Here is a 27267-nt window from a genome sequence, read left to right as displayed (position 1 = left end):
TAACCTAACCAGTGGCAGTGGCTGGTTAGTAATTTTTTATCCTAAAAGTATTTGAAAATAGAGGAAAAGGTGGTTTTGATTTTATACTAAAGAAAAACAGTTTTTAGCAAAAGTACCTATGACTTTTAAATTCTTTGGTTGGATTTTAACTTTTGCAAAGGCAAAAATAAGTTGGAAAATTCAACCAAAAGCAGTTACACCCTAACTAGCAGCGCTTCGGTGCGCTGCGATGCGAGCTCTACCTGTGTGCCGAGAACCAGCAGCGCTGGCTGCTATTTATAGGCGCGGGAGGCGGTTCGCAACAGCGCTAACGGGCAGCACGGCGCGGGCAGCGATTGGATGAGAACGAGCTGTTAAAAATGGTTTCTGACATCAGTCTGGAGTAACGCTCAAGTTATCCAGACCCCCGGAGAACGGTAATAAACTCTTTTCGTTGATTAATCTATGCATGCTGTGGGACCTACCTCTAACGCATTTCACTGACAGTCAGGCCCACGAATGCTCCAACCAGTTCACACATGCGCGTATTTCCCAAATTAGAAGTGGCAAAGTTTGCATTTTGTCATAAATGCGTAAGTGTAGCATTTCGTTTGTATTTGTGAATTATTGTCCAAACATTGACTAATTAGGCTCAAAAGATTCGTCTCGCAAAGTCCAACAAAACTGTGCAATTAGTTTTTGATTTCGTCTACATTTAGTACTCCATGCATGTACCGCAAATTTGATGTGATGAGGAATCTTCTTTTTACATAGTGTCAAAGTTAGAATTTTTGGGAACTAAACAGCCCTGCAGCGAGCAAGGTTTGCACTAACCAATTACGCACCCTTCAGGAGTATCATAATTTATACATTCACGCATTCAGATCACACACATGCGCATGTTAGCTGAACCGCATCACTCACTCTAACGCAAATCGTTCTCGTGGTAAATTAATTCCTTGCATGGCGTGGGTCCCCTATGGCCGCTGGCCAGAGCAAGCCGCTGGAGGAGCTGGGTCAATCTATACCCTCATCAGCTATGTACTTTTCTAACATCATATGCACAAATTCACATATGCATGCAGCAGTAAAAATATTATTAACTAACTCATCTCATAGGCGCTAAGAATATTTAAATTAAAACCAGCTCCAAGTGCCCTTAATTAGCATATACCATCAAGGTAGCAGGAAACGTATAAGTGCTAGGTCCCACAATTATTCTAAGTATTGGCCGGCAGGTTCATAAACAAGTATATGTATATATGTACGCGCGGCTCAACATGAAATATTTTAACTATTAGCAACCCACCTGCGTACCATAGTTTAGTCTAACCATCCTTAATTTATTTATTTAAGCAACCACATGATGCCTCATTAGCGATGCACACACATATGCATAAGAAAGCTGGCTATACGAAATATTTAGGAATGCTCACAAGGATATAGTTAAGATATTAAATTAAACTTCTCTTAGCTTATCTATAAAGCATATGTGAAAATACAATTTATTTAGCTTAACTATATCTCTTAACAAGATAATTAATAACCCATAAGTACGGGGTATTACAGAATGGGTAACGGGTGGGACGGAGCGGAACGGCGGTGGCTGGTCACGCGCCGTGGCCGAGCGGTGCCGCTGCGGGGCGCGCCGGAACTACGCCGATGCGGCGTTTCCAGGCGTTCCAATCTCCGCCGGGGTGGCGGCGGAGCGGCGAGCCGCGCGGGCCGTACGTGCGTGGTGTTGAGCTGGAGAGAGACGACCCATTATCCTTGGATATAGTTTATCTTTTATTTGAAATGGTTTTTGAACTTGGATTTCCAATCCAAATAGAGTTGAAATTATGGGTTTGAGTAGGGCATGGAAAGGGGCCTTTTTGAGGGGTTTAGGGTTTAAAAAGTATGACTTGGCTAGGATGGGTGGGGTTTGTATTGAAGTTTGATTTGGGAATTAATATCCAATTTAGGTTTGAATATTAATCCCAGGACTTTAGAAAAGGGAGTATTTTAGGAATTTTGTTTCTAGGATTTGGAACTTGGGTTTGAGATGGGTTTCCTAAAACAAGCAAGTGTGTCACACATGTAGGTTTAATGCATGGTTTTTAAATTGAAAATAAGTTTTGAATATTTCAAGAAAAGGGATTATGCTATGTTTATTTCCCCTGTGTGGTGATAAAAGGAAAAGGGGAAAATCAATATGCTGAAGATGCTCTTACCCCCAATGGCTAGGCACGCTGAAGCATGTCCTACGTGGAGCAGCATGGTAGCAACAATTTTTGCAGTAAGATGGGATGATGATGATGATGATGATGCATGCATGATGATGGTGGTTATATGGGTGAGTTGAAGAAGGAAAATTATCAATTCTTAACGGCTGGAGTCGGATCAAATCACATGCAACAAGTTCTCTGGACGTACCAAAAATAGATGAGATTTTGATTTGGAGAATCGTCTCATCTAAAATTAATGATTTTTTATGGGATTAGTGTATCCATTTCCTATTCTTATACTAATCACGTGCCTCTCCTCTCGTACTCCCTCCATTCCAAATTGTAGGTCGTTTTAAGTGCATATTTTTACTATGCACCTAGATATATACTATATCTAGATGTATACAAATATCCATAAACTAAAATACCAAAATGACCTACAATTTGGAATGGAGGGGGAGGGAGTACCTACCATCCAGTGCCATACGCTACCACTGTTCACGGGCTGAACCTCCCATGGCCGAAGCTTGGAAGCGCGCCTTGAGAGCAACTCCAGCAGATTGAGAATCCACTTTCCTTTTTTTTTTCTTCGTATAGGGGAATCCCGTTTCACAATTTGATGATATTGAGGAGAGGTGCTGCAGCAGATCTCATTTCCCCTTTCCCTTTCTATATCCTCTTACGTGTGGAGCCCATCTATCATAGGGTCAAGAATCTTTCTTGTTTCTTTCCCCTCCCTCAGCTCCTAGAAAAAGATCGGTGATGAGTTGGGCTGGAGCTGCCGGAGATGGGCGCGGCGACCGGCAATGGCCATGTGGCTGGTGGCGGGGGGCACTGAGCTAGACCCACTAGCGACGGGCGCGGTGGCCGGCCAGCAAAGGGACCGGCCCAGCCGGTCGATGCGATGGGACGGCGGGGTGGCAAGGTGGGGCAGCAGTGTGGCCAGGCGGCGCGACGGGATTGCAAGGCGGCAGCACGGCGCGGTGACCCGACTTGCCATCGCAGTAGGATGACGACACGGGGGCCCTACAATATGGCCACGGCCGATGACCGGGCCGACGAAGCGGCGACGGCGACCCGCGCGGTAGCACGGTGGGACGGGGCGGAGGCGTGGGGCCGGTGCGGCAGCCAAGCGCGGGCGGCAGATGGGCAACCCATGATGGCCAGGCACGAGAGAGAAGGAGGAGGAGGGAAGGGGGTTGAGAAAAAGAGAGGATAATTGAGAAAATAAAGGTGAGAGGGAGGAGAATAAAGGGGATTGAGAAAAATTATAGGGAAAGGGGATTGTGAAAAGGGATCTGGTGGAGCTGTGTTTTTCCTCCTCAACCCCCTTTATCCAGGGAGGGGGGATTGATTTTCCGTGCTGTGACCCTGAGAACATATCTGGTGCTCCCGTAGGTTGGTGTACTCACATACTCCCAACCTGCAAATGCACTTTTGAACGTGCATAAAAAATCCATTCAAAAATATGAATAAATGCATCTTGTTATCTTCTAGGATCATGCAAAATTTGAGGATGAGAAAAAATTGTGTAAGAAGAAAAAAATCAGCGATTGAACAGTAACGGTGCGGGTCTAGAGATGAACATGCGCAACCCGCAATATGAAGTGCTGATTTCTTTTTGTTATTTTCTTGCACAGATTTTTGTTGCATCTCAAATTTTGCGTAAACATAGATCTTTGCATCATCAATCCATCCATTTTTTTTTGAATTTTACATGCACGTTTTGGTTGACTTTTTTGTGCGGGAGTATGGTAGTACATGAAGAGACGGGAGTACAGGAGACGTTCTCCTCTGAGCCCCTGAGCCCCTGAACGCGCCGTAGCGCAGTCGGTTCAGCTGTGCGGTGCGCGGCTAGTAGCGCATCCCCAGTGGCCAGTGTTGGTCCAAAGAACGCACGGATGACGGAGCCGAAGTTTCTCACTACCCTTCCCGCAGGCAGAGAGCCGCCGGCGCGGAATGCCGATCTCACCAGTCACCCCCACTGAATTCCCGCACCCGCAGGGCAGGGCCACCCACCTCGATCCGCCCACACAAAGCACGCACGCCGCCTCCCCGAATTGATCCCCCAATAAAAACGCGCCCTCTCCTCCACGTCTCCCCGGCCGCAAGCACCACCGCCATACCACCGCAAGTACGCCGCCATGGACACCGCCGCCGCCCCTTCCTCTCTCTTCGCCCCCGCCCCCGGCGCCTCCGCCAAGCCCCGCCTCGTGCTCCCTCCCTACCCCCGCGGCATCCTTCCCCGCCCCTATCCCCGCGCCCTCCTTGCCGTCCGATGCGCCCACTCCCGCGCCCCTCCCCCGCCCCCACCCCTCCCGCGCGCCGACGACTCCGAGGGCGCCGCCGCCGGCGCGCACCCGCGGCTCCGCCTGCGCCGGCTCGCCGAGGAGTTCCGCGCGCTCCCGTCGGACGCGGACCGCCAGCGCCGGCTCCTCTCCCTCGCGTCCGCGCTCCCGCGGCTGCCGGAGCCCGACCGCGTCCCGGGCAACCGCGTCATGGGCTGCGTCGCGCGGGTGTGGCTCGCCGTCCGCCCCGACGGCGGCGGCCGGATGCGCTTCGCCGCCGACTCCGACTCGGAGCTCTCGCGCGGGTACTGCGCCTGCCTCGTCGCCGCGCTGGACGGGGCCACGCCCGAGGAGGTGCTCGCCGTCGACCCCGCCGACCCGGGCCTCGCGCCGCTCGGGGCCGGGATGACGGCGGCGCCGTCGCGGGCCAGCACGTGGCACAACGTGCTCGTCGCCATGCAGAAGCGGGCGCGGGTGGCCATCGCCGCGCGAGAGGGAAGGCAACCCGGGGAGCCGTTCCCGTCGCTCGTCATCTCGCGCGACGGCGCCCTGCGCGCGCAGGGGAGCTACGCCGAGGCGCAGGTGAGCTCCTCTTCCTCCAAAACTCGTTGGCTCATGCTTATTGCTTGCTCCGTTCCGTTGCTTTGATTGGTTGGTTGTTAGTTGGTCATTTGAATGCTCGGGGTGCTGTTGATCTGCCTCAAACGACGTGGCTTGCCTCAACAAATGGGGAATTGCTAGTATAACACTATAACTGATGTGCTGTCTCTTTTAGAAAATGCCTAAAGAAGGATGCGCTTTTGCTTGGGTATATTGACGTGAAGAATCTGCCAAGGATGGGTCCCCATTTCCTTTTTCCACAAAAGTTAGCACCACCGAATAAAAGATAGCTTTTCTATTGATTCTTCCATTTTTCCCTATTTGATCGATAATGAGCTGAGGAAAGGAGCTGACTCGTAGTCAGCTATGCGTATGGTCAAGAATGGAGACTAGGGAATAGACCGGCTAGTGTCAACATCACCCCTCCTTTTCCACTTTGTGTGGTCATATTGGCATCTTGCTTGCCTGGGAATAATATTTTTGTTTCTTGAAAAGAAAATATTATTTATTTTTACTGGAGAATTGCACTGTGTCCTTTCAACAAGGGTTTTCCCGTTTCTAATGTTTTTGCCACAGAACTTTAAGGAAACTTTTATTGCCACACAAAACCCTCCTTCGTGATGAGATAGAGTGCTACACACACTAGGAGAAAACAGCTGCAATGCTTTTTGGTGTTGCCCATTATTGCAGCTGCCCAGTAGGATGAAAATAGGGATGCCCACTAGTTAGAATTAGCAGCCTGGAGGACAGTTGGTGATCAATGAATCCACACAAGAAGAAGTCGATAGTGTGTTCATGCCAAATTGCCAATGTCTCCTGGAGATTACTTGCAGCCAATACTACATGGACTCCGCATGTCATATCCCCGCGTGGCTAAGTAAGGAGGAGGGATGGGACAGCTGAGCAGCGGAGTGGTTACAATATGGCCTCTAGTTGGGCTGGATGGGCCAGCTGGCCAACACATGGAAGCATAAAGTCCATCTTGTCTTTTCTCTATTATTTTTCATGGTCTGGTGTTGTTTTGTGCCAAAAGCTTAAAATTGGCTTTACGAGATTTAAAAAACAATATGTACTAGACGAATTCCTGAATCCTATTTTCTAGAGTTTGCCTAGTCTGACACTCGCACCCTTGTCCAGGTAACAGTAAGAGTGCATGATGTTGATTATGCTTAATGGAGCTGTAAAGCTATTAGGTGACTCCCCCTTTCCCAGGATTGTTGATAGTGTGTTCATGCTAGTGAAACTCAGAGATTAGTACCAGCACTCTGTGGCTGTAGTGGTGCTCAGTGGAGCTGCATAGCTATGAGATAATTTCTGACGTGCGAACTTCTTTGTGAGGCCTGTCACTCTGTCACCTGCATCCACAAACGTGCCAACTTACATATTTGTAGAAAGGTCTGTTACTTTAAAAGTTAATTTAGTTGCGAATCTAATGAAAGATGTACAACTTAAATGGGCTTCAATATTGCATCCTTTTATTTTAAATTTTCATCTTGATATCTTCATGAAGAAACTGACTACATTTAAATGTTATTGCAGGCGATGTTTTTATCTCCTAATGAGTCCAAGGTTTCAGAACTTGTGAATATCCTTACGGAGAAAAAAATTGGTGTTGTTGCACACTTTTATATGGATCCTGAGGTACAAGGCATACTCACTGCTGCAAAGAAACAGTGGCCCCACATCCACATATCAGATTCCTTGGTAATGGCAGATAGCGCTGTTAAAATGGCTGAAGCAGGATGCGACTACATTACAGTGCTGGGTGTTGACTTCATGTCAGAAAATGTTCGAGCAATACTTGATCAAGCAGGATTTAATAAGGTATATTTTTAGTCAGACTTATGTTTCGACATGTCCAACTAATTGTCATACCCATTTGTCACTAAGAGCATATTGCTAGAGTCAAGCTAGTTTGAGTAGGTTTATATATGCACTTTATCAGGTTACTCTGTTAGTGATGATAATGTCATCTGAGAACCTTTATATGAAATTGTTTTCTTTCTACTTTAGGCACTGTGTCAATACACTATGCCAGTTTGTTAGTTTGGCTGAATACCAGAACAATCCTAGTCTGATCCCGTTAATACTGTTGTGTTAGCATATATGTCATTGTGACCTAGCATTCTCTGAAAATTGAGCAAACATTGGATGGGATTATGCAAAATATGGAGAAAATTGTAGTGGAAGAAGATTTTGAACCATAACCTGACTGTCTAAACAGAACACAATGACCTACTGCCGCACTTGCATCCATCTAGGTAATAATATATTTGGCTGTATTCACTATCTATCATGTTTTCATAACTCTGACCAAAGGTTTAGTCTACATCAGCATATCCAGAATGTCATTCTTCATTGTTTTCACATATCGATATCCATCACCACAACCTGATGGCTTCCCAACCCCACAAACTGTGGGCACTAATTCTTATGGTTATGCAGGTTGGTGTTTACAGAATGTCCAGTGAACAGATTGGCTGTTCGTTAGCTGATGCGGCTTCAAGTTCTGAATATACTCATTTCTTGAGGGAAGCATCAGGATCCTATCCTGCTTTGCATGTTATTTACATCAATACTTCTCTGGAAACAAAAGCTCATGCTCATGAACTTGTTCCTACAATTACCTGTACCTCTTCTAATGTTGTTCCAACTATACTACAGGTATTTGTTTTGCTTCTCGGTATTACTGAGTGGACATTATTTTGTTCTCTGGAATATATTTCATTTTTTTTATTTTGTTGGTCCTTTATCAAGCCTTTTAAGTTTTAACCATCTGTATTTTAGGCATTTGCCCAAATACCAGACCTTACTGTCTGGTATGGTCCTGATTCATATATGGGTGCAAACATAGCAGATCTATTTCAGAGAATGGCTACCATGTCAGATGAAGAAATTGCAAAAATACATCGAGATCACAACAGGAAATCTATAAGTTCATTATTGCCACATCTACACTACTACCAGGTTTCTTCATGATTCTGTTTCGTTCATGTGCCTTTGGAAGATTATTCTTCGAAGTTATCTCTAATTTCAAGTTAATCCAGAGTGCTTGTAACGTCATTAAAGTTACACTCCTGTGATCTCAAATTAATTTGTACAAAATTAAACTTTCCATCTCAATCTTGAGAGTTCTTGTAAAGTATATTTTCTTTCTCAATTTATGATTCCATTTTGTTTCTATAATTATTCAGATTTACAAAGATCAGATTATTAAATCACAGAAATAATGGTACCAAACTTTGATTGTTGTTTTATATATAGTATGAAAAAAAATGTACAGACATTAACGGAGCTACATAGTGTATATGCAGAGAAGAATGCTGAGACTAGATTTTGGATGATCACACACAGTCCTCTACTAGTTGGTTAGACTTAAATTTCTGCCCTAACTGTGTGTTTAGCATTTTGGCCACCACTTAGACATGGTTTATTCACTAGTAAACCTGTGTTAGTTTAACTATGAACTAGCATATACAATAATAAGTTTTTTTTAGTTCCTCAAATGTTCAAAAATAATTAGTTGAATTCATTAGCTCTTGGGGCAATGGCATATTTGCATGGATCGTTAGATTAGTTGTATTGTTCTTTTGAATTGGTTGAAATCTGTCTCTGTATCATAAATCTGTTAATGAAATGATCTTTGTTTCTTATTATGACTTTTGTCTCATTTGGTTTTAATTGGTTTCACATCCTCTAGTTTTTCCTTTGTTAATAACTGTTTGCTGATATGCAGGATGGTAACTGTATGGTTCATGACATGTTTGGCCACGAGGTTGTGGAGAAAATAAAGGAACAATATTGTGATGCATTTCTGACAGCACACTTTGAGGTCCCTGGAGAAATGTTCTCTTTGGCAATGGAAGCAAAACCGAGGGGAATGGGAGTTGTTGGATCCACTCAGAACATCTTGGATTTCATCAAGGATCATCTGAAGGGTGCTCTGGACAGAAATGTAGATGAACATCTTCAGTTTGTGTTAGGAACAGAATCAGGCATGATCACTTCAATTGTTGCTGCTGTCCGGGAATTATTTGATTTGTATAGTTCTTCTCAGGAGATTGCGAACATTGAAGTAGAGATTGTGTTCCCAGTTTCATCAGATGCAGTTTCTAAGACATCTACCAATGGTTCCCATCATCTTGGTTCTTCAGTAGCTAGTGATTTAGACAATCTTACTGTTGTTCCTGGTGTGAGTTCTAGTGAAGGTTGCTCCATTCATGGAGGTTGTGCCTCATGCCCCTACATGAAGGTTGGTGCCACCTTTCTGTTTGCCAATAATTTATATTTTTTATGCAATATAATACCACTTCCTTACCTGCAGCCTTTATAACAGAGTTCTACCCTAGTACGTGATCTACCACATTTTATTTCACATGCATTTTTTATTACCAATTTGAGTATTGTTTGTATCATGCATTAGAGTGGAAAACTGCAGTATGTATATCTGAACACAGAAATAGAACACAGAACTAGAATCTTTCTGACATAGAAAGTCAAGCAAAAATGTATATGACTTCACAAAATTTTTGCCTCAGGAATTAATATTCGCTACTTTTGGGCATATAATGACTAATTTATGTTTCGCCTTTTTCTTTTTCCACGATTTGTTGGTTCATGTGGAATCCCTCAGATATACATGGCAGAAGTGCTGAAACAAAATTCCTTTTACAAAATTCAGTAATTATTGTTATGATCTTAGAATGTTCTATTATATCTACATTATGCCAAGTAAATTATGATGTGGTTACTGATAAATGCCTCTGAACTGTATGCAGATGAATACACTAGGGTCGCTACTTAAGATTTGCCATCAACTTCCTGATAGAGATAACAAATTATCTCTATATGAAGCAAGAAGATTTAATGTTAAGACTCCTCTTGGAAAATCGGTTGCTGAGGTTGGGTGTGAGCCTATTTTGCATATGAGGCATTTCCAGGTCTGCCATCCTATTGCTCTTTATTTTCAGTCCTGATGTCCGATTACCATTATTTCCTTCTAATCCACTTTGCTATACTGCTGCTGGTTTCCATTTCATGAACATTCAACTTACAAGAGTTCCCTTGTTGCGTTATTCTACAAAAAATGGTCTAAATATTTTTGGTATTTTAAAACTTATTTTTTTCTGAAAGTTCAAAGGCCTTTTGAACTAGTCGCAGGATTCAAACTGCCAAATCCTTTTGAGATACGGCACATTTCATATCTCACTGATAAACCTTATACTCTTTACCAGTAATTTGTTAAAACAATCGTAACCATGTTCCAGAGTAATCAATAAAGCACTCTCTTAATCGCTAAAAAATGATTTACCAATTGTTTCCCCTTGAAGTGCTAGCTATCCGAAGATCACAGACGTGTTTCCTTAAAACTAAGGAAAAACTTGTTTCAGAAAACCCCATGTTATTTATTTTTGAGGATTTACTATGTAGCAGTAAGCCACAAATTTGATGAGGTCGACAGTACTCTCACTTTTGCTCTCGAACTCATTTGTGATAGCAATACTGAAAATGATATAAGTCTTAACATCTCTTATGTTCTCCTTTTGTGTTCGGTTTACCTGTCAATTCTACTACGGATTTTCTGTTTCCTTCTTTTTGTTGTGACTTTGTGCATATCTTTCAGGCAACAAAGAGGTTATCTGACAAGCTTGTTCACCAAGTTGTCCATGGTAACGGAGAGGAACCTTCATGATAGCCATTCAGCAATACTTTTATTAGTTTTATCCAGGTGGTTGTGGTGAACGTGTTCAGTTGAGGACCTCAACTGAATGCCATGTTTAGCTGGCATAGCCCCAAAGGGTGCACTAACCGATTTTGCAGCATGTGGGGTTTTTCGTGTTCCTGTATTTGCCGGTGGAGAGAAAAATGCCCATGAAATGCAAGTTAGATAAATTGAGCTGACCTAGTTCCCCGTCATGTCCTATATATGTTCGACATCTGTTGGGCAAATTCATGCAACAAGATCGCAAAACAATTCTATGCGGCGCATGTAATGGATAAGGGAAAAGATCATGTGTGTTGTTGGAAGCCTGTATTAAGTATGGATCTTAAGTCATATCTCAAAACTGAATTCCTGCACTTCTGTGTTATATTCAAGCCTTATTGGGGAGCTGCTAAATCCTGTATATGGATCATGAGAACTCAACATGCAGATTCCTGGTACTTCGCTCATCGCAAAATGTTTGTATGGGATTGGGCCTACTTGTTACCGAGTTTTTGTCATTGTATTTTTTTTACTTATTCCTTTTTAGCTTTTTTATCAAATATTTTCTTTTCGGTAAATTGAGGGGGTGTTTGGCTCAGGGGAGCTCAAGTTTAGTCCTGTCACATCGGATATTTAGATACTAATTAGAAGTATTAAATATAGTCTAATTATAAAACTAATTACATAGATGGAGTCTAATTTATAAGACGAATCTATTAAGCCTAATTATCCATGATTTGACAATGTGGTGTCACAATAATCATTTGCTAATGATGGATTAATTAGGCTTAATAGATTCATCTCGCGAATTAGTCTAGGGGTTCTGCAAATAATTTTATAATTAGTTCATGTTTATTCATCCTAATTAGCATCTGAACATCCGATATGATAGGGCTAAACTTTAACCCCTAGTATCCAAACACCCCTTGAATGCATGACAGCTTGAGTGGTCGGGGTACCGTGGAAGTGTACGTCCACAACCACGTGCAATTTTGTGAGCATAGATGTCACATGAGCATGAATTTGTTTTTCTGTCACGACTTTTGGGATGACAGAGGAAATCAAGATGATGGCATATAATAATCGTGGGCTAGGAAAGTTAGTTTTTCGCTTTCCATTTGTCACTAAAATTAATGGTAGCTCTCTAATCTTATGTCCATTTTTTTTCACTTATCTTATAAACAAAATCCATGTTATACATGTAAGTTGTTAGGAAACATTTATTTAAATTGTTACTAGATTTACTATTTACTGTATAATCCTAAATAGGTTGGTGCACAGAACGTACGTAAGATGATAAAAACTAGGATGTTGCTACCTAAGTAGCTAACACAACCCATATTGCAAACAAAATATGACGTAAGTTCTTATGCAATATCCGCATGGCATGCACTAGTATACAGTGTTGGGATAAGTTTTTACTAGGCGTACAATACAATTTGTTACACGGTGTCACTTTCAACTTAGTCAAAGAACTTATTACCAATTTAAACGTTTTCAATAAATTTATTGAATATGGGCCTGTTTGGCAGAGCTTCACGTAGCTCCAGATCCTGAAAACAGCTCCGCTTCTAGTTTTTCCAGCCAAACGGTCTAGCACCGTGAAATCTAGATCCGCAAAAATTCAAATCTAGCTCCCAATCCACCAAATCCACGGAGTACCTCAGAGGGTACGCTCTCAAACGCTGATTTTGTAACCCCTCCTAGAGTTGGTGAAAAATACTATTGATTACACCCACTGTACCAGTCGCTTATTTTTCTTCTTTCTGCCGCAGCCCCGTTTTTCCCCGTGCGGGACGATTCTTCTCCTTGCGCCGTTCTTCTCCCTGTTTGGCACGGCCGTTCCTGGCGGGCGCCTGCAGCATGGCCATCGGTGAGTTCATCTCCGTCTGCTCCCAGCGCGACGTGGAGCTGGCCCAGCTCGACCGCGACGGCAAGCGCGGCGGCGAGGAGGAGAAGGCGCTCTTGAGCCCCGTCCAGGCCGCCGTCGCGTCCGCGCTCGCCTTCTCCGTCGGCGCGCTCGTGCCGCTGCTGGCCGCAGGCTTCGTCCGCGACTACAGGCTCCGCATCGGCGTCGTCATCGCGCTGGCCACCGCCACGCTCGCCGCGTTCGGCTGCGTCGGCGCGTGCTGGGCCGCACCCCCGTCGCAAGGTCCTGCGCGCGGGTGGTGATCGGCAGCTGGGCCGCCATGGGCGTCACCTTCGGCCTCATGAGGCTCTTCAAAGCAAGCGGCATATGATCTGATGATGTTGACCTCCATAGATCATCCAACAACACACCACACGCTTCTGGTGTGTCGTTGTTGCTTTTTATATTTCGTTTCGTACGTGCATCCATCTCCTAATCATACACTAGCTATATGATAGATGCGCACGCGACTCATATCGATGATGCATCATCCATCCCTAGCTGCTACCTAGCTAGCTAGTTGCATCTATGTATGCTATCTGCTGCTGTTGAGTATCGATCGAAAATCTCAGTTTCTGGAAAAACAACAGAAGAGAAAAAAATGAGAAAAAAAAGAAAAACAACAAGGGCATCAGTGGACAATCCATTCAAAAACTCTGTTTCTGGATCTGGAGCTGTTATCTCAACCAAAAACTTTTCCTCAGCTTCATGGTGAGAGCATAGCTCCACGCTGGAGCTGCTCTGTGGTAGAGTTGCTGTTTTTGAGTATTTGAAGCTGCGTGGAGTTGCTGTTTTTGAGGATTTGAAGCTACGTGGAGCTCTGCCAAACAGGCTCTATATATTTTGTAGCAACTTCTATGAATGTACGATACCAACTACCGACTTATCTCAAGAATTCAATAAATAGTTTATACATAAGTTGTTTGCGACATCCCATATAATATATGGAATGTTAATGTGCAAGAATCCTAAATTAAAAACATGAATTGTACGAAAAGCATGAATTTAAAACCAATTTAAAGTAAAAGCCTATTTTACTAATTAAATAATTTAGCAAAGTATTATGTGCATTTATAAACTAAGTATAAATGCACGTGCGAGTTGGATTTCTATTGCTTACTTGGATTTCTAATGTCTAGATTTAAATTTGAATTGCTTACAAATTCAAATGAAAATTTAAACCTATTTTGAGCGTACGAATCAATCATGAAGGGTATGGTGAAGACGACAGCTTAATATTAGTGTATGCCTCTCTAGTGGGCTAAGCCCATTTAAACCCATGAAGGATTAAAATAATGAAAGGGTAAGATTCCTCGTGGCAGAATCTACCATAAGTCTTTAACTCGGCATGCGTACTCATATTTTTTTAAATTTATTCCAAAAATTAACGGATATTTTTCTTTCAGTAGCAAACACCATCAACATCTCGAGAAGTCTCTTGAAGATGCTATTATCTATAGTGTGCGTATGCATATTAGTGTATGCTTCATATGAAAAAGATAGAGAATCATTGAAAATATAATGAAAATAATACGAAAAATAACCAGTAACAATGTGCAAACCAAGCGAAGGTGCCAGTGCAATCCATCTCTCTAGCTTGTCCCAACTCCGAAGGCTCATATCAAATTTGGGGGTGTTTGGATGATAGGGGCTACTAAACTTTAACCCCTATCACATCGGATGTTTGGACACTAATTAGGAATATTAAACGTAGGTGTGAGACAAATCTATAAAGCCTAATTAGTCTATGATTTGACAACGTGGTGCTACATTAACCATTCGCTAATGATAGATTAATTAGGTTTAATAGATTCGTCTCGCGATTTAGTCTAGGGTTCTGCTACTAATTTTGTAATTAGCTCATATTTAGTACCTCTAATTAGTATCGAACATGCGATTGACACGATTAAAGTTTAGCCGCCGCTGTCCAAACCTTCCAAGGAAAAACTGAAAAAGGCGAAGAAAACCCAAAACCCTCCCTCCGTCCCTCCTCAGACCAGGACGCCACCACCAATGGCGAGGCCGCCGCCACCGCCGCCCGCGCCGGTGAGGCTCCGCCTGGTGTTCGAAAACCGCCGCCTCCTCCGACGTGCGGAGAGGGATGAAGGCCTCCGGCGCTGCTGGCTCCTCCTCCGCCCGGAGATCGCCACCGTCGCCGACCTCGCCGCGCACGTCGCCGCGCGCTTCCGCCTCCGTCGCTCCTGCCCGGGCGGCGTCGTCCTCTCGGTAGGGGGCCTGGCCACCTCTCCTCCTTGCTGGGATCCTTTCCCCCTTCTGTTTTCTCGCTGCCTTTTCCATCTCCCCACCTCCGTGCAGGGGTTCCTTTAACCCCCCAAACCTGATTGCTCGATTCGTGCGGGTTTTCTCCAAGAGTGCGCCCCCCCCCCCCCCCCCCCCCCCCCACACACACACATTTCTTATTCATGTTTGTATTCTGTACAAAGAAGCGGATACCTGAGCTTGTGTTGGACATTTGATCTGATTTCTTTTTTTTTCCCCATTTCTTATTCATGTTTGTATTCTGTACAAAGAAGCGGATACCTGAGCTTTGTGTATAAATAAGGAATGAATGATATCTTGTGCGCAGATGGATGGGTTTGCCTTGCCACCATTCGAGTCAATCTGCATCTTCAGGGACAAGGATATCATAAGGTAACTGTTGCCTGTTGGTATCTTAGTATATGTAATGTAGTGCCTTTTATCATTCTCTTTTCTGGTAGCATCTTGATATTTCGGTTTCATCTCTAATTCTGACCACAAAGGAAAGGTTGGAATGAGTCTCCACAGAGCTCCATGTGAAATCTGCAGGGTGCTAGGTTTCATTATCATGTGTCTCTTCATTCCCCTCTGTGTACATTAGCAATGAAGCAGATTTTACACTGATCAACTCTTGTGCCTTAGAACAATAGTTATTTGGGGAAATCCGGGACATCCTTATGACAAGCAATATTGTACACCAGACCATATGTTCATAATATGGGGGTAGTTATTTTCCTTGAAGACAAATATTGGTCATTGTATTAACAACAAGAACATATAATGGCTAGTGGTAACATAAAGCTGGAGTATCAAATGAGTTATGGTGTAATTGAAGCAGTAATACCATCTTGGCTTATGAAAAGGTTACAGTGAAGGGCTCCATTGTTTTTTAACTACCAGATATGCCTCCCTTGTTTTTGATTTAGTATTTCCTTGCATTATGCATCTATTAAGCACACAACAGTGGGCCACTTCTTGCACAAGTGATGGCAGCAATTGCTAATGTTCTTTTGTATTGCCAGGGTTAAACAAAAATCCTGCAAGAAGCTTGGAGGGCACAATGATGTGCACTGCATTCAAGATCCTGAGGTTGTAGAGAAGAGGCCACTTCCAGTTGATCATGAAATACTTGCGATTGAGTATCAAAAGGATGGCAGTAAGTACCAAGAAGAAGAGGAAGATGGTGATCGCCAGCCTGAAGAAAATGCAACCGTTAGCCACAACATAGAAAATAATGGTGCATGTTCAAAGAGGAAGTGTCATGATGGCGTTGCAGGAATACCTGAGATAAAGTATACTAATATATTTTCGTTTTAGCATTTTTCTTTTGCCAACTATGGAATATCACTTTGGTGGGACCTCCTCCCCCCTTCTTTTTACAGGGTTCTGATTTTTTGAATCCCCTAAACCGGCTTTGCTCGTCCATACAAGCTGATTTATGCTCGTTTGAAAGTTTTCTATTAGAATCATAAAACAATGGAAAAAGTGTATTTTCCGTCCCTAAAGTATTGCAAAAGTGTGACATTCATCCCTCATATTTTTATTTGGTGCAAATGAACCCCTTAACAAACTAGACTATTGCATTTATCATCCCCACCTTAGTTTAATAATGGTTTAGTACCATCTATTGGCGGTTTATGCCAGGTAAATCATCTGACTAATCTCTGCTTAACGATGTAATATGTTGAGTCAAAGATATAAAGCCCACAAAAAAATCAGTAAATCCTCTAAATTGTCTATCCCATAAAAATTGTATCTGAAAAATTAACGGAACCGATTCACGCCGAACTATAGATGTGACTAACCAGTGATCAGTAAGATGATTACATGGCCTAAACTGATGTTATATGACATATAACCATTGTTAGACTATGGTGAAGATGGTAAATACACCGATTTAGTTAGTTAAGTGGTTGATCTGCACCAAATGAAACATTAGGAATGAATGTCACACTTTTGCAATACTTGAGGGATGATGAAAAATACACTTTTCCCTACAACAATTATTGATGTCAGCATCTCTATTCTGTTCAGCGATATGTCCATTCTATCTCATTGATGTTTTGGTGCAGGAGAAAGAAGCTGAAGGTGGCAAATTCTGGAAAGCATATAGATGACAGCAAGGAGGATAATGTTCAGCAATACCAGGATCAGAGTGGATCTAAAAACTTGATGTTGTCAGCTATTGATATTGAAACTCAGAAGGAAACACTACAACCTGAAACTACCGCTACCTCGATGGAACAGCCAAAAGCAGAGAGGTATTATCTCAAGTCCTATGCCAGATATTGTTTTTGTGTCACTCTAATTTGGGAAATGTTTTTTGAATAAACCTGTCGACCACAATCAGTTTAAATTGTATTGCTCTGTTGTATGTCATCATGTCATTATGTGTCATTTACAAAAAGCACGTAACAATTTGTTCCTAGTGAGTTTGCCACTAGTCATCAGTGTAGAGTTCAGGTTAATAGCTTGTTGGGTGGTTGTTGCTACCTATTTTTCTCCAATGCCTCTCCTCTGGTGTCTTCTTTTGGCTACTTAAATTCTGATGTAAAACTGGTTATTTCATTGTTCTTGTACAGCAAATTGCTTGTCCATTTCAAAAAAATTGACCATAACCAGCAAATTTCTAGCACTGACGACATGTGGCTTTCTTGTTTATATCTACAAGATTTTTAATTGTAGTAGTCTTAATATGAACAAGAATTTTTTAATGAAAAGCCTCACTGAAGTGATATATTGTTGTCTTGTTGGTGCCATAATTGATCTCAGCGATTCTGTTATCATGATTTGTATTGTATTTGATTCTATTTTGAGCATCAACCATATTAACATGAGAACAATTCAATTAGTCATAATATAGTTCAAACAGTTGGCATAAAATAAGTAAAATCTGTGTATATTAGAATGGTGTAAATCCATATTCCCTCTTATAAGCAAGATTATAAAAATTGTGGTTCTCCTGGTTTCACAGCATAGTCCCAGAAAAGCTATTGCACAGCTGTAGCATATAGTGAAACATAGCTAGCTATTTGTAGATATTTAGGGTTCCAGTTGTTTTTGTTGCTCAACAGCAAATTCTGTAAAAATCTATAGAGATCTATTCAGGATCCTGCTTATAAGTCACTACTTTTATTATTTTGGTAGTTTGGTTCATGAACAAACTTTGCCAAGCTTGAGATAGTGCAGATTTGACTTTGGTTTTTTTAGCTCGAACCGGATTTCACTTTCTTAGGCAGCTCTTTTGTTCACTATCATATATGTGGCATGTCCTACACACCAAAGACTCATTTTCATGCTATAAAACAAGTGCCATTTTCTTGCCCAAGTTCGCCTCAATTGTGGCCATGACTTTTTCGCCTCAAAGTGTTGTGTGCCGTGCTCCCTAACTTTAGTTGTAGTAAGATCAGGCATGAACCAAACATGCACATATTCATCAACATAGGGAAAAAATCGAACATTCAGGATAGTCTTCAACATCACACGAGGATGTGAGAGTGAGGGAATATGATAGAAGCGACAAATAAAATCGTGCGGGAAGTTTTTTTATTCCAGTTTTGGAGGTTGGGGAGTGTTTGTGCATGGTGTGTTTAGTAAACAAAAATGAGATGTGGGAGACATATTGACAACAGCAGGGATCTAGAAGGGTTGTTTGTTCTATCATATCACTGCGGAAAATTCATATCATGATTTTTTAGGAACAATCAAACTGAGTTGAAATGTGAGACGGAGGCAGCAGACTGTAATGCTCAAAGTGACATAAAAAAGGTATATATTGCTGCTCTTGATATGTCATGCGTTTGACTCTGTGTGCTTGTTTGTATCAAAATTCCTGGTGTGTTATGTACCTAGTCATCAATTTTGCTACTCACAGATGTTAATCATCCTTTGTGACATAATCCATTGTGATGCTGATAACTAATCTATTTTACCTCATTGCAAAAGATGCACCATATCAAATATCTTTCACATCTACCTATTTATGATATCTCTTCATGTGTGGCTTATTTTAACCCCAAAGTCAGTAGTTCGATAATTTGCCTTTTAGTTTTGTGAAATACAGTTATTAGTTATATTGTTTTAACAAGTGTGGTGGAAGTTTCTGCATATATTTATAAAGTAGTCTGCTATTGCTAATTGCCCAATATTAAAAGTGCCATAAATGTGATTCTAATGAAGCAACTATAAGTCGCAGCGCCAGGCGCAACCAAAGTTAGTGGTCATGCATTGGTGCATTGCCATCAATAGATCTTGAATGTGCTCTTAGCCCATGCCTTTGGTTATTGGATAACCTATGCTTCTATGTTCCAAAACCCTTCCACATGCTCTCTCTATTTAACTATTGGATTATTTGTAATTCATGTTATCTTTTGTAGTATTGCTTATTATATTGGTAAGGTTAAGTTTTTTCATAGTCGATAGTCCTTCTATCTGGTTCATTCCTGCACGCTGAGGTCCAAATGATTGTAATGGTTGTTTCTCTTGTTTTTTTTTCTCCCCTTCAGTCTATGCATCCAGCGTCACTAACATTTGACACTGGGCTTAACTCTGTTCATCTATTTCTCCTTTATTTTGATTGTTAATAAATATAGAGAAATTTCATTTCGTATTTTTGATGCTGTAACAGTCTTGTGTCTACATATTTTAATTTAGTTAACACATGTATCTCTCTTTGCCTTGTATTTTGCCTTGTCAGTCGGAGAGTAGAAGTGCTCGTCGCAAGAAAATCAAAAGGCAACTGAGGCAGAAATCAAAACTACAAACAGAAAAGGTATTGGTTGATATGTTACTTTCTAGCTTTTTATGATTATCTTATATACTGAAATTTCCTGAATGTTGGCAACTGGCAAGTATTGCTGGATTGGTGACGCACTATTAGGGTGAAGCCAGTTCCTTGAACTCGCAACCCCATATGGATTATTTCAAAGTTAGTTTTCGCATCTTTCCATGAAACCCAACTTTGATTCCCCATATCTTCCTTTTCCTGATCTGACCTCTGTAGCACTTCTTCTCACTGGTGAAAGGGCTGCCCCACTGCCCTGTCTTCCTAAACTGCCTCTTCGCTGGTGTCCACCTACCCACTGTACTCCCTTAGAAAAGGTGACAATATGGAGGGGTGTCCAATCAATGCCAGTGGTGGTGAAGTTGTAGGAGTTGGACATGTGAGGATTGAGGGTTAGATTCTTTTTGTTTTTGAGGTAATTACAGTAGGGGAGGCCCCTACTGTGGTAAATATATTAAAATAGGGTTAAAAACTGTACATAAAGTTAGAAAAAAGGTCAAAAAAAAATCTACAAGAAGGGTTAGATTCTTGGTTTATGGGAAAGCATTATTAGGGGAAATGACTGCAGTTTATGAGAACGGGAGTTGTAATGTGTTCTGGTTGTTGGATGCAGGCCTTCATGGTTCGCAAATTTGCACTTTGGAACAGCATTCCAATAGATGACGGATGTTGTGTTGACTGAGCTGCTATATTTGTGTTTTGCTGATCAATATATTAATGCACAATGTATACTTTGCAGAATGTGCATGAAGATTCACCAATAGCTGCTGATTGTCCATCACCAAGCAACCAAGATAGCTTGCCTGGCCCATCAAACAATCAAAACGGATCACATGTTCCTTGTTCTAGCCACAAAGCAGATGAGGAAGAATCTGATACATCAGATGAGATTGTTCCAGTTGTGGTTCGGCCTGGTCACATTCGCTTTGAACCGGCAGGTATGGCTCTGCCCATAATGAACATAATAACATAGGAAGCGCATGTGGAAGGGGTGGCAATTAGCTAGACTCCTTCGGCCACATCTTATTTTTCTTTCCTTTACCTTTATAGAAGTTCCTACTCCTTTTTCTATGTTAATCCAAGCCTACACGTGTTGGATAAATTGCTCAGCTCTTAAGCTAATCTCTTCCTTTTGCAAAAGTCAATGGAGCAGGTAGAGCTCCTTGACCTGCTACTGGCTCCTGTCTGCCATATATGGCAGCAGTGCCATGAGTAGAAGGGCAAGCATGCCCTGTCAAGTATTGTACTAAGTCGTATGTAGTTGGTAGAAGCACTCATTCTAGTATGTACTCTAGTTTGACTTTGTTTTTCTATAAAGAGTAGAAGAGCAGCTGCAGCTCAATCAGTTCAGCAGCACCAATTGAATCAGCTTGTGTGTGTGCTCTGTTCTCCCCTTTTCTTCTTCTACCCCCAGCTCAAGTGTGCGTGTGTTTGAGAGTGAGTTCAGGGAACTTACCTTGGCCATTGCCAACAACACGTAGGTAGGCTGTGTTTACAGGGCACATGCTTATGTTTCCATATGTGCTGCTGTGACTTTGTGATATCAATGGAGTGCAATGCTATTTGTGTGTTTGTCAGTTGCTGAAAACACACACTATTGCTGATCTACACTATTGCACTGCTTAAACCTGTTGGGCTTGTTATTCTTCAATGGAAAATTTCTCAATCCTCAGCCTTTCTCTTACACTGCACTACCATTTTCGCGCAGCAAAATATCATCATACAGGGAAGGCAACAGGCAAATTTATCAATTCAATGAGTTTGACTAATAAAAATGGCACAAAGCATCGTTGTTTTCTTTCTGTTTGCAAAAGGAAAATACAGCAGCACTGATAGCAGATAAATACAATATCATAGTTTTATAGCAAATTTCCCTTGAGACTCATGAGGCCTCTAATTTTCCTATGCACATCACAAACAATACTTTGGTGTTCTGAGATCCTAAGTCTACCAATAGCTGATATACTGATTCTTTAATAAGTTTTCACTAAGACCTATTACCATTCATAATTGTATCCGCATTTTAATGCATGTGTTACAGCTGAAATTAATAAAAAAATACATTAATTTTCTAGTAGAGCCCTGTGCGAAGATTTAAAGTATTTTTGGATGAGAGTTGGAAGTCAAAGCTGTTCTTTAGGGGCTAGGTCTGGCATAATGTTCCCATTATTAATAGAAAGCTGGCATAGAAGACCAGATGTTGATACTAGTGCGCACTTGAGATTATACATAATCTCCTGTGTTTTCTACCTTGATTTAGTGTTGGATGGATGCACATAAAGAAGGGAAGTTGGTAATAGTTCACCAAGTTGGTTTTAGTGTTAGGATGGATGACACCAACTCAATAGAAACTGATTTTGTATGTGTTGAAGCTATAACTTTCTCTTATATAACCATTGGAACTTAAATTCTAGTTTCCCTTCATGACTTGCATGTTTTACATATCTATTTACTTTGTTAAATTGTTCTGGCTAACATATACTTGATATTCATGTGCCACTATGAAATCTTCAGTTGCTATTTGATATTCATGTGCCGAGTTAATGGCAACTTGACATATACTCTGTTTTCAGGTGGACAACCTGACAAGTCACCAGCAAAGGAGATACAGGTTCCTTACTACTTCTCTTGTCCTTTCATTCTTCATCATAGTTTCATGCGCTTTCTTGCAGCAGTGTATTAGTTTTAAGGCCTCTGGATGTTATTACAGAAACTTCACTTTTATCTAGCACTTGAACTTGATTTATTTTGATAAAATATGCATTTCTGTAAGAAGATGACTTATGTGCAGTTGAACTCTTACTTGCTGTTACATTTTTGTTTGTTATTTTGTTTAAATTTGCATTATTAGCTTATAGAGGAAATATCAAGTGCACAATAGTGTCTTGTTGAATATATGCGCAAACTCAAATCCCACATGTAGGATCTGATCTGAGTGGGGGGGTGCATCATCCCTCTTTGGGTGACTTATGCCCGGTTAGTTTCGACTTTCAAGTCAAATGAAAAGGTGAATAAGAGGGATGGAAGAATTCTGACATCTCACTCGTGCCTCTCAAGTTTGATCTAATGCACAAGATTAAGTCTGTGTATGTGTTCATTAATTTAATCTTGTACACCTGATATTTCCTCCAGCTTATAATGATATGATTGGAGTTAATGATACCGTAGGTTACTCATTTTGTTTCAGAAGATAATTTAGGGGATCAATAGCCTTGTTGAGTTTTTAATGATTGGCTGAGTGTTAGACAACCTGTATCTGTGGTGTATGCGTGTGTGTGTATTGGGCCTGAGCCTAGGCGCCTAGCGCCGGCTGGCCTTGGATAGCTAGAGGGATACAAGGAGATCTTGTTTGGTTCTGTTTCTATAAACCTCAAGATCTCCTCACTCATATATATATATGTACACCTATCCCTCTATCAATCCAATCTACTATTCCGCGCATCTTCATTGCTTTCATGGTATCACGAGTCCAGGTTTCTCCCTGATTCACCTTCCGCACCCTAGCGTGCTGCCTCCGGTGCCGCACCCTAGCGAGCAGCCACCAGGTGCCGCTCCCCTTCTCCCGCGTGCGCGCCACCGCTCCAGCCTCGTGCGCTCGATCTGTTGGTGTTGCACCCATGGCTGGCGCCTCCGTCCTCGCCCTCGGCGCGACCGCCAACGGCGCCGTCTCCAACCTCGACGACTCGGCTCCCCTCGATCCCGCTGTTGCCAAGCGCGTTGAGCGTGCTGCCCAGGCGAAGCTCGCCCAGGAAGCTCGCGATGCCGCTATTGCTCGCGCCGAGGCTGCCGAGCGCGAGGCGAAGGCTGCTGACAAGGAGCGCGACGCGCTCGCCGCCCACGCCATCGCTGCCCGGGACCTCGTCGCCCGCAAACGCGCCAAGGTGGCCCCGCCGCTGCTCGAGCCCCACCATGAGGATGACGGTGACGACGTCGGCTCCGTTGCCTCGGACGTCCCCGTCCGCGAGGCTCTCCTCCAAGACAAAGCTGTTGTGATCATCAACCTCCACGCGCAAGCCGTGGCGGTTGAGAATATCCGCGCGCTTGTTCCCCTCGTCCTTGACGTCACGTCGTCTTTCTTCCCCCGCTGGCGCGAGTCCTTCCTCGTGACGCTCAGGAAGTACTCCCTGGAAGGTCACGTTCTCTCCGATGTGGTCGCACCCAAGTCTTCGGATTGGGTCCGCATGGACTGTGTCGTGCTCTCGTGGCTCATGAGCACGCTCTCCAGCGAGCTCGCCGACGCCGTCATGGAGCGCGACGCCACCGCCCGTGCCACCCAGCTCACCCTTGAGTCCCAGTTTCTCGGTAATAGAGAAATGCGGGCTCTATTCCTCGACGCCGAGTTTCGCAACTTCTCCCGGGGGAGCTCTCCATCACTGACTACTGCCACCGCTTCAAGACCATGGCGGACTTCCTTCGTGACCTCGGCGAGCACATCACGGACTGGACCTGAACGTGATTCGGGGCCTCAATGAGCGCTACAAGGATGTTGGCCGTCACCTCCGGCGCAGTCGTCCCTTCCCCACCTTCCTTCAAGCGCACAACGACTTGCTCCTGGAGGAGCTCACCATGGCCAAGACGGTGTCCGGTGCCGCTTTCATCGCCTCCTTCGGGACCGGCAGCTCCACCTCTGGCTCTTCCTCGTCAACACAGCGCCCAAGCAGCAGCAGCAGCCCGCCTCTGGCTCCGGGGGCGGCAAGCATGGAAAAAGGGGGCCTGGATAGCTAGAGGGATACAAGGAGATCTTGTTTGGTTTTGTTTCTATAAACCTCAAGATCTCCTCACCCCTATATATATGTACACCTATCCCCCTATCAATCCAATCTCTTCATTGCTTTCACTGAGATCTAGAAAATAGGACGATTGACTAACAAAAACACCTATTTAAAATAACTAAATAAGTACTTAATGCACATCCCTAAAGTAAAGAAATTAAATGGAAATTTTACATAAGGCTCTGAGAAATAACCATGGTAATTTCTTTCCTCACATGAAAACATTGAAAATTGTTTGCAGCTGCTTTGACTTGCTTCCTCATTGATGTTTTTGCTTGTGGTTACAGGGCACTTTCCAATGGAGTGGAACTATGAGCAAAAAGAAGGGCCAGAAGTGGGGAATGAATAACTCGAACAAGAAATATGCTGATATTGGTGCTGGAAGCAGCATGGAAGCTAACCATCATTTCATTGACAGAAAGATTACTGAAAATGATTTTTGTGCTGTCAGTAATCAAAAGGATGATGAAAGCAGTAATATTAAGAGGCCAAGTGTGAAGACTATTGCTAATGAAGAAAAGTTTAATGGTGAACCTTTGGATTTTGAGAGCTTGTACCCCCTAACACGACTTCCAAAGGTATTTCATTCGATAGAATTGGGATGAGGCTACTGATTACATCCCCTGTTCAGCAATTAAATACGATAAATATATTAATATATAAACCCGGAATGACAATGCTGTGTTGTGAAAAACATGGATACATATAGGATTTTCTAGTATCTATATGCTTTAAACAGTTGCTATCTTATGATCTATGTTATTGTCGATTTTGTTCATTCATGAGTTTACCAATCTTCTGTATCTTGCAGGAGGGAGATCTGATCGCCTATCGATTGGTGGAGCTGTCTTCCTCATTGTGTCCAGAGCTGTCCTCTTACCGTGTATGGCAGAATTCCAGTAGCACACTCTTTATACTTTCTTTTTTGTCAGGGTGGTTTGAAATGGAAGCGATATTAATCCAGTTCCAACTGAGCAACTTTTAAATGCTTGGGGGCTTGGGAAAACATGAAGAAAAAAAATGCATTGCAGATGTTAGATTAATTTTGGCAGTGTTGAGTTTTGAGCGAAACTAAGACGTGTTTCACCCTGCTGTTTCAGGTCGGAAAAGTTCTGATATATGATCCCATATCACTTCGTATCATTCTCTTACCTGTTCCTGAGCATCCAATGGTCACCACCGAGGAAAACAAGCCCGAGGGCGAGTCAGATATGTTTATGGACTTGTCACCTTACAAGGAAGATGGCTCCTTGGAGGTAATCAATATTTCTCCACTTTATGACCTTATTACCAGCTAGTTGAACCTGGTATGCATCATGCTTAATATCTTCTGCAGATCGAGTACTCTTCACTTCTTGATGTAAGGCTACTGAAGGGTATTGAGTCGGTACCAGGGGCTGTCAGTACTCCCTCTGCAGAAATATGCAAAGGTGGATCACTGGCTGGAAAGACAGTTACCTTAGACGATAATGAAGGTAAAATTGACTGCCAGAAACCAGGCATGGTGCCAAACAACACTAAAGATCAAGAAGCCACGCTAGGTACGGACCTTGCTATTTTAAGTATTTTGTTTCCACGCCGACCATTTTGGTATTACAGTAATTCAGAAACATGTGCAGAAAAGACGGAGAATACAGTCTGGGAAGAAAATGTCGAGCCCTCCAATGACAAGACTGATGTTCAGGAAAATGGCTGGGGAACTTGGAAACGAAACGCTAGTACGTCTGCTTGGTCTTATAGGGCGCTCAGGAGCAGTGCTCTTGGCCCGACAATGGCAATGTTGAGGGGCAAAAACAGCCAGAGGGGTAAGCCACCCTGCCGAAAGTATGGGAAGTGATACCCGGGTACCCAGCTTTATAAGCATACCTATGTAACTGCGGGTTGATCCGTTCTTTTGGAGAGATCAAAAGCAGGTTGAAGCTTGATCTTTTGTATGTATAAAGCTTGGCAGAGGAAGATTTACTGTGGTAATGTTCGGGTCGACTTGAAACCGGAACTAATGCTGATCGTTTGGAAGGGATGGGCTCTGTTGGTCGAGCGCTTGCTATTCATATGCGACGATTAGGTAGAAACTGTTTACTAGCACCCCACTAATTATGTTGCGCAGAATCCGGTTTGTTCCATCTAAAATATTTTCCTCTTTTTTTTTACCTGATTACCTTGTAGTTGGTCTCTTTTTTTATCCTAACATATAAAATACGGTAATGCTATGAAACAGCTGTCCGGAGCTGGAAACAAATCAGACGCGCACGTGGCATCACATCCTCCACAAATTTTCACCGCATATTTCTGTCTACTCATTGCTCCCACCGCATACCTATGTACTACTGCCCCAAGCATACCTATGTACTACTGCTCTCCCTTCTCTCATGCTTTATCTCTTCTCCAAACATGCAACGATAATCCACCATCAAACCACCATGGTCGCCGTCTGTTGACCTACGTGCTGCTCTTGCTTCAACACCAGCAGCCGCGCACACTGTTGTTCTTGCTTCTCACGCAAGCAGCGCCAGCCATCGCGCAAGAGTGCTACTCCTTCAATCCCGTTCCGTGCTCGCTGCCATGCACACCTGATGCTCTTTGCTACCTTGTTTGTCGACTATGGACGAGCTCCTCCTCTTCCACACACTCCATGTCAGCCACAATTCGCTCCCGCGAGGCCGTGCCACGGAGCGGAAGCAGCACATCCTCCTGCGGCTGCGTCTTGGGCGCGCTCCAACACTTGTGGACCCTCTCTCGGCACCTACAGTAGCAAAGCCATCTCCC

The 27267-nt window shown here is 43.0% G+C and overlaps 2 protein-coding genes and 1 pseudogene across 4 annotated transcripts; all 3 read left to right on the top strand.

Moving 5' to 3' along the window:
* The first annotated feature begins 4174 nt into the window (after positions 1 to 4174).
* Positions 4175 to 11275, top strand: LOC117849975 (quinolinate synthase, chloroplastic). The gene is made up of 7 exons (XM_034731739.2): positions 4175 to 5056; positions 6614 to 6898; positions 7520 to 7738; positions 7862 to 8041; positions 8811 to 9326; positions 9853 to 10014; positions 10698 to 11275. Exons 1-7 carry the CDS (start codon positions 4331 to 4333, stop codon positions 10764 to 10766), a joined length of 2157 nt encoding a protein of 718 aa, XP_034587630.1. The 5' UTR covers positions 4175 to 4330; the 3' UTR covers positions 10767 to 11275.
* LOC117849976 (vacuolar iron transporter homolog 5-like) lies at positions 11001 to 13545 on the top strand (annotated as a pseudogene).
* A 1090-nt stretch (positions 13546 to 14635) lies between these two features.
* On the top strand, positions 14636 to 26538 carry LOC117849820 (coilin). 3 transcript variants are annotated; one of them, XM_034731511.2, is made up of 13 exons: positions 14636 to 14913; positions 15275 to 15339; positions 15969 to 16238; positions 17019 to 17207; positions 18645 to 18714; positions 19643 to 19717; positions 20469 to 20667; positions 22303 to 22340; positions 24789 to 25079; positions 25313 to 25384; positions 25602 to 25757; positions 25838 to 26042; positions 26109 to 26538. In XM_034731511.2, the coding sequence occupies exons 1-13, from the start codon at positions 14701 to 14703 to the stop codon at positions 26336 to 26338; spliced, it is 2073 nt and encodes a 690-aa protein (XP_034587402.1). In that variant the 5' UTR covers positions 14636 to 14700; the 3' UTR covers positions 26339 to 26538. The 3 variants fall into 3 exon arrangements, with proteins under 3 accessions (XP_034587402.1, XP_034587404.1, XP_034587403.1); XM_034731513.2 differs by having other exon boundaries at positions 14637 to 14913; positions 26126 to 26318; XM_034731512.2 differs by having other exon boundaries at positions 14638 to 14913; positions 26121 to 26538.
* Positions 26539 to 27267: the final 729 nt, after the last annotated feature.

Source organism: Setaria viridis, chromosome 3 (assembly GCF_005286985.2).
Source record: "Setaria viridis chromosome 3, Setaria_viridis_v4.0, whole genome shotgun sequence".
NCBI classification, from domain to species: Eukaryota; Viridiplantae; Streptophyta; class Magnoliopsida; order Poales; family Poaceae; genus Setaria; species Setaria viridis.
Note: the sequence above shows the minus strand (reverse complement) of the source record. Positions and strands in the feature narration are given on the sequence as shown.

Bases quoted from the DNA above. Each gene is read 5' to 3' on its own strand.
- LOC117849975 (XM_034731739.2), top strand. From the start codon at position 4,331: ATGGACACCGCCGCCGCCCCTTCCTCTCTCTTCGCCCCCGCCCCCGGC. The intron at 5,057-6,613 runs GTGAGCTCCTCT...ATGTTATTGCAG, and splicing joins GGAGCTACGCCGAGGCGCAG to GCGATGTTTTTATCTCCTAA. The intron at 7,739-7,861 runs GTATTTGTTTTG...TCTGTATTTTAG, and splicing joins TTGTTCCAACTATACTACAG to GCATTTGCCCAAATACCAGA.
- LOC117849820 (XM_034731511.2), top strand. From the start codon at position 14,701: ATGGCGAGGCCGCCGCCACCGCCGCCCGCGCCGGTGAGGCTCCGCCTG. The intron at 16,239-17,018 runs GTATACTAATAT...GTTTTGGTGCAG, and splicing joins GCAGGAATACCTGAGATAAA to GAGAAAGAAGCTGAAGGTGG. The intron at 25,758-25,837 runs GTAATCAATATT...TATCTTCTGCAG, and splicing joins AGGAAGATGGCTCCTTGGAG to ATCGAGTACTCTTCACTTCT.